The 7,217-nt window shown below is 41.0% G+C and overlaps 1 protein-coding gene across 1 annotated transcript in view; it reads right to left on the reverse strand.

Moving 5' to 3' along the window:
* The window catches only part of ZFPM2 (zinc finger protein, FOG family member 2), a 331,407-nt gene that overhangs the window by 137,587 nt on the left and 186,603 nt on the right, over nt 1-7,217 (reverse strand). The window contains exon 4 of the mRNA XM_006760253.1: nt 6,864-6,975. Within this exon, the coding sequence (XP_006760316.1) occupies nt 6,864-6,975 (112 nt within the window). The remainder of the gene's footprint in view (nt 1-6,863; nt 6,976-7,217) is intronic.

The raw sequence follows: 7,217 nt of genomic DNA on the forward strand, positions 1-7,217 counted from the left end.
GAATTCTGTAAAACTAGACAATAGTTACACATTTTCTATGAATTACCGATAGGAAATAAAGACTTTATTTTAAGCACATTTTCCCCTTTAAATTCTTATTTCTTATTTCTATGATATTAAGTCCTTTAGGTAAAGTTGCTTGAAGGCTAGTTTAAAAATTGGCTGCGGCTTTAGACACGGCTATTGTTTCAAAGTTCTAGGAACATGTAACAGATCCTCTATTTTAACGTGGAAAATAGTCCAGGCTTTTGCAAGAATCCTTACAATGAAAGATCTTTGTGTTGAAAAATTGATCAATTTAGTCAGTGTGCAGAAAGTTGCTCACCCAAGATAGGTCACATTAGAATTTGTCACTAATTCAACGGTGCCTAATATAAGACCTGGAACACAGTAGACAATCAATATAGGCTTAACTGAATTAGCTGCATGGCTACATTTGTGCAAACAACAAAAATCAGAACTTTGAAGATGGTCCTAGAATGATTTTGAGATTGGTCTTCTGTATGACTTTAAATTGCCGTGGTCTTAAAAGCAACAGAGAAATTGGGGGGAAAAAAGTACTGCTGTCACTGCTGTTTTTATTTCTTGGACACTTTCTCTTTAAAGCCAAACCATAGAACAAGAAAAAGAAAGTCTGGCTGATAAACATGTAGTATGCAATTTGGGAAGAAGAGTAATAACTTACAACCACACCTTCAAAACTCTGCTAATTGCATATTTGGTAACTTAGGATGACATATTTAAGACTGAATCCTAATTTCATTATATGTGAGCTCTATGTCCTTTAACTGTTGGACTTAACTTATTTGGACCTTGGTTTACTTATCCACAAAGTGGGAATACGCTGCTTATGTCATGAGCTCGTAATGGTAAATAAGAAAATGTATGTACAGCGTTTAAAATGATACCTGGCACAGAATAAGTGCTTATTAAATGGTAACTGCTATTACTATATTAATATTATAATTATATTAACATTTTTATGACTTTCATTACAAATAAAAATATCATGTACACTCCCCCCTTCCCCCCAAAAAAATCCAATAATATCTCCTGCAAAGGCTTCAGTTATCTGATTCTGTAATACGATTCTCTGCAGGTACCATGGGTTCACAGTGACTGAAAGGGATTTATGGAATTCCTGGCTATAAATCTTGTATCAGACAACCATGTTTTCTTGCATACTTGGAGGCCTGGCTTCATTTCCTCTAATTTGGACCTTGAGAGCTTGTTTGGAGGTTCTAGCAGGGGAGCGCAGCTACTCGTATACCCTTGACCGAAGACCGGTCCTCTCCTCGGGGGGGAAGGTCGTCCTCTTCGACCGAGCGCGCAGCTTCGGGAGGGACGCACATGGATTGGTGAGGGAGGAGGGGGACACCCACCTAGCCAGCCAGATCAGCCGAATCAACCCTGGCGATCAATGGGGTGACAGATGTCGCAGCCAGATCGCCCTCACATCCCATTTCCTCTAATTTGTATTGACTTATGAGTACAGGGCAAATATCCTACATAATAAAAGCCTAATATGCTAAGTGTCTGGTTGTCCATTCAACTAATCAAAGTGTAATATGCTAATGATATGCTAAGGCCGCTCAACTGCTCACTATGACATGAACCGACCACCAGGGGACAGACACTCCGACTAGTAGGTTAGCTTGCTGTTGGGGTCCGACTGATCAGGACTGAGTGAGATGGGCTGGACACTCCCTGGAATCCTCCCGTGGTCCCTCCCCAGCTGGTCAACCTCCCATATCCCTCCCCAGCCCTGATCGTGCACCGGTGGGGTCCCTCCCCTGGCCTGTGCCCTCTCGCAATCCGGGAGCTCTCGGGCGATGTCAGAGAGCCGTTTTTGGCTCAATCTCACAGGCCAGGATGAGTGATCCCACTGGTGCACAAATTCGTGCACCAGGCCTCTAGTGATATTTATAATAACATACACAGTTAGTGTGTGGGTGCATTTTCTTCCAAATTCTGTGAGACGGCCACTGCTATTCCATTTTTACAGCTGAGAAAATCAAGATTTAGAGAGGGAAAATGACTTGCCCAAAGTTACATATGAGCAACCGTTGTTTCACAATGAAATTGTGCTTTCACATAAGAAGAATCCTTTTTTATTGATTGATTGATTTTATGGACGATGCAGGCCATGTTCCTTTCTTAAAGTGACTTCTACAAAAGGGAGAGCAGGTCAAGTTTATATTATGTAGGAGAAACAGGCAGAGGGAGGGAGGGAAGGAGGGAGGGAGGGGGAGAAGGAGAGAGAGAGAGAGAGAGAGAGATTTGTTGTCAAACTTATTTATGCATTCATTGGTTGCTTCTATTATGTGCCCTAACTAGCAAGGGAACCTGAAACCTTAGTGTATGGGTAGGATGATTGAGCTACCTGGCAAGAGCAAGAATAAAGGCTTATTTTACTAGTAAATACTCAGAGACACAAAACTCAAATTAAGCCATTTACTTTTCATATATAAAAGGGCCATCAATATTGTGCAACCACTCTAAAGAACAGAATGTTACATAGCAAAGAAGACACCATGCTGTACAACTGAAACTAATACAAAATAATATCCAGTGTAAATTATAATTGAAAAAGAAAAAAAGAGAAGACAAGCTCCAACGTTCGATAGGCATTAGTGGATTTTAGTAGTAAGTGGGCAGACTTTGCTCATCCTACCCCCTATCAACCTTCCTTTCACTTCAGCATAGTGCTTTTTAGTCTTTTTTTTGCTGCAGATAAGTAAATTAGAATTATCTGGAGTCTGCTGAAAATAATGGCAAAAAACAGACGACCCAACAAGTCTGGTCCATCAATGTCTGGATGACCTAATTACTTTCTGGAATGACAGGGGGTAGTTGAGGCAGGAAAAACATACATCAGATTATAACATTAACGCCAAATACTATTCTTTTCTGACATTGATGAAACAAGACGATGGCAGGCAGTTAAGCGGCACTAAGTGATATAATACATTTTATAAAAATTATTTGATGAACACCCTGGCGATGAAAATTTTATAATTATATTTAATTTCATTATTAGCCCACATTTAATAATACTTCAAGAAGCATGTCTCTTAAGTGGTAATAGTTACATATTAAGTGGCTTATGGACACAACATAAAAATATCAAAAATTTCACGGTTAAGGCAATTTTTAAAAACACTACACATATGCATTTTACATCCTATTTGTAAATAGGTGCTAATGTATTCTCAGTTAGCCATCTCATATAATAATGATTTTGGCATAGAATGCCTAATCATGTAGGTTCTCAGCTAGAAAACAAAATAAGGAAATCTGGGTGCATGGATGTTAGCCCAACAAGCAACCATTTATGTGTGTGTGGCAACAGTACTTTGGTTTCATAGGGGAAACTATTCACCCTCCATCTTAGTGGCGCCTGTGGGGATAATTCTACTCTTTGGCCCTAAGGATGATTGTAGTCGATGAGGGAGAGTCAGGGACAGTCATAGCAATTAACTGGTTTAGGGACTGTTATGTGATATATCCCAATAAACATCTGGAAAAGCTCTCTTTTCGCTGGAATTGTTGAGCTGGTAGAATAAGTCTGGAGCTTCCCACCGCCTGAGGAGACTACTGCTGAGAATGAAGCTCACAAAAGAAAGAGGAGGCAGAAGACAGAGAGAGGCGATCTGGGGACAAGGTTTGAACGACTGGATGAAGGTGTTCCTGAAGCCCAGAACTGCCATGGACTCTCGGGTCCATAGCAGATGAATGCCCCTCCTCCCAACACACACACACACACACACACACACACACACAGACACGTGAACTTCCATCACTTGAAAATAAGAGCGCCCAAAATAACATACACACTATGACAATGCCTCACACATTAGAGATTTTCAAGTCAATATTGTTAAGTCTAAATTGCCAACATTTCCACCTACAAAACGCATTTACTTTGAGAGGTTCTGCCGTACCTGCTGGCTGGAACGACAAAAGGCTACAGAGCCCGTGTGGTCCTGGTTGGTGTGCTTCTCGGGGTCACACTTTCCAGGATGCGAATGATTCCTATTCCAATCCCAAAATATTAAGGTGCTCCCAGAACTTGAAGACCTATCGTGGGGAGCTATCCCCTCCCTCCAATGAAAATCTGAATTCTAGAAAGTAACATCAGGCCTCCGAAGCCCATTGAGATCAGTGTTGAGTCTACAGCAGAGCTTTCCCAAGTGTGTTGCCTACAACACTAATCCCCGTGGAAGTCCATTGGAAAAAAAACCACATACACACACTTTGGGAAGTTCCACATTAACATATACTCCGTGATTTCTGGACATGAAGGTCTGCGTGGTTTAGGAGGATCTTCTCATCATGTAACAGTCACTCGTGCAAAGGCAGAGTCCCATAGGACACAGTACAGAATTTGGAATTGTCAAGATCTGGATTCAAACTTGGCTCCATTGTTAGCTCTCCATGCCCAATGACAACCATCCTACCTCTCTAAGCCACAATGCCAAATTGTGTCCAATGAAAAAACACACCTGCCCATCTCACTGAGCTGTTTAAATCTTAATGCAGGAGAACATATTCCACTATGTATAACTCAGACCCTAAGCTAGACCAAAGTGCGTGTGAACCCCACTTTAACCTCTGCGCGTATTAGCTCCATGACTGTGGCAAATTACTTACCCTACGAATTCGCAATTTCACCTTGTTAAAATGAGGTAGTATATTCATTAGCTTATGGGAGGTTTACAAGATGATTCAATGAAATAATGCATATATAGTTATTGGAGTCCCTGCTATTTGAACTGCAATACTAATTGTTCTTGTAGGGTGAACAATATCTAATTGCCTTTAGTAGAAACTATGAAATGGCAAGAATTCAAACGGTTCATCATCATAGTATGTGAAGTGTCTATTATAGTCTCTGGCAAGCATTAATCATTGGTTTATCTAGTCAACCAATCAATATTTATTTCGTTTTTTGTTTTGTATAAGCTGCATGCCAGATCAAAGATAGAAAGGTGACTAAGACACAGTCCTTGCCCTCAGTAAATGTGGAGTAGATTGGAAAGGTAGGAAATAGCTTACCTTTTACTTACTCTTCCTAAACGCATAAAATTATAATCATAAAATAAGGCAATGAAGAGGTATGAGAGAAGTAAGTACAATTTGGTATGGGATTACCAAGGGCAGGGACTCAAGGGTGCTTAATAAATGTGACCATTATTATCCAGGTACAAGGCTAGCACAAGTTTTATCAGTTAATTATTAATTAATAAGCTTCCATAAATTACTCAAAATGTATTGCCAAAAGGCTTGAGGTATATCCAACTATAATAAAAAAGTACTCCATTGAACACTGAATTAAAATTTTGTTATTTTCCTTATATAACAATGTAACCATCGTCTCTTCCAAAAGAATGCCCGATTTACAGATGCAATAGATTTGGGTTATGATAGGAGAACAGCTATTCCCTTGCTTCATGCATACTACAGAGCCATCATGCAGATAAGATATTGCACAGCAAAAAAAAAAAAAAAAAAAAAAGTTATTGCCAGTAATTAACCCTATATTCCAAGATCCCTTTTGTATTTTGACATCCTGAATGTGGGCACTGGGAGGTTCACTGTACTGTTTCTTTCCACGTTGATAGATCATATTGACGTATCCTGGGAAAATTCTACCTTCTCTTCCAGCTGAAAGCTCCCCCACCAGCATACCGCAGGCGTTTAGGGTTAGAGACTAGTGGGTACGGGACCAGCAATCATCGAAGGGAAAGGGATATAATCAGATCCTGCTGTGCAGATTGTTTTCTTAGCTTGCAAATTCCCTTTTTCCGGTGTTTCAGCTTTCAAAGGCGATGGCAGTTTAAAGGCAATCCTCTTATAAGTGTACAAATTATAATGATTATAGGAACAAGTTGTAATTGTTCCTAGCAAGTTTTTAAGAGTCTTTGATGTTATGATTAGTGTTTTCTATGTGAATACATTGATAGGGGCGCTTATTTGCTTGGTCCCTTGTACGCTTTCATGGTGTCTAGGTTCAATGTGCAAATAAATCTTTGATCTCAGTAGGTCTATTTGGTAAAAAACGAAAGCTAGCAGAAATTAAACATGAGAAGCACAAGGTTTTGCAATATTTACAAAGCGGAGCGATGAGGGATTTCACTGGAAAAAGTACAGAGCTCGGGTCCGTATCTGGAATATGGCGGAAAGAGCCCCAAACCACACCACACAGGAGGAGGGGCCTGTGTTTTGGGGAGCCAGTCCCGCAATATGCCACCGCCGAGCTGTGAGCTGCGGCTGGCTCCTTTGTAGCCAGGGCGTAGCTGGATGACACGGTCTAGGTTGATGTCTCACTGAGCAAATCAAAGGCAAAGCTCTGCAAGCCATCGCTTCCTCCTGCCCGGTCCCCTCCTGCCCTTCAGAAATCGCTACTGGGGAGAATTCCATCTTTGCCAGGGTTTCATTTTAAGGTACCCTCCCATCACGAGTGATTTCAAGAAACTGGCTGGAATGCAGTGCCTCCTGGAGCATACACCTTGACAGGAAGTGCTACATGTCACAAGGAATTTGCTTCTTGGTAGATAATGCCTGCGAGAGAAACCTGGGGTTTCCTCAAACCGGCCATCACTGAAAACGTAGAACAAGGAAGGGGTACTCAAATATGAACCAAGTTTAGGAAACTGTGTGTGGCGCTAAGTAATTCATGGCATAATGCTGTTTGTTTTATGCTGTAAAAAAGCACCAGGCTTTGCTGCAAACACAGGTAAGAGGAATCGTAAGAGGAAAAGGAAGAGAGGATCAAATTTGATTCCAGCTCACTTGGCGCTGTTTCGCAATTCTCAGGTTTCAACACTTCCAAAGCAGGAGGGACGGGGTCTTGCATTTACCTTTGCTGTACACGATGCAGTTGTTTTTGTTGTCCTCCACTCCTTGCCAAGTCACATCCAGCAGCCACTTGGGACCAGCAGTCAGCACCATGGGGGCCTGAGCCTTTGTCTTCTGCAGAAAGAATGATAACAAACAGATGCCATTTGCTTTCATTGATTAAAACCTTGAATAATAACGGGTCATTTATTTATTTATTTTTTTACAAACAACTAAATCTCCAGAACCATAATCCAAGTCCTTATTCCCCTGCCTCCTGATATCTTGTTAAGATGACAGAAGCTGTAAAACTTTCCAGCTTCCACTAATCTGAACGGTAGAAGGTAGAATTATTATCAAGGATTCCCCACCCCCCC

This window comes from Myotis davidii, unplaced genomic scaffold, assembly GCF_000327345.1.
Source record: "Myotis davidii unplaced genomic scaffold, ASM32734v1 scaffold497, whole genome shotgun sequence".
In the NCBI taxonomy this organism is placed as follows: domain Eukaryota; kingdom Metazoa; phylum Chordata; class Mammalia; order Chiroptera; family Vespertilionidae; genus Myotis; species Myotis davidii.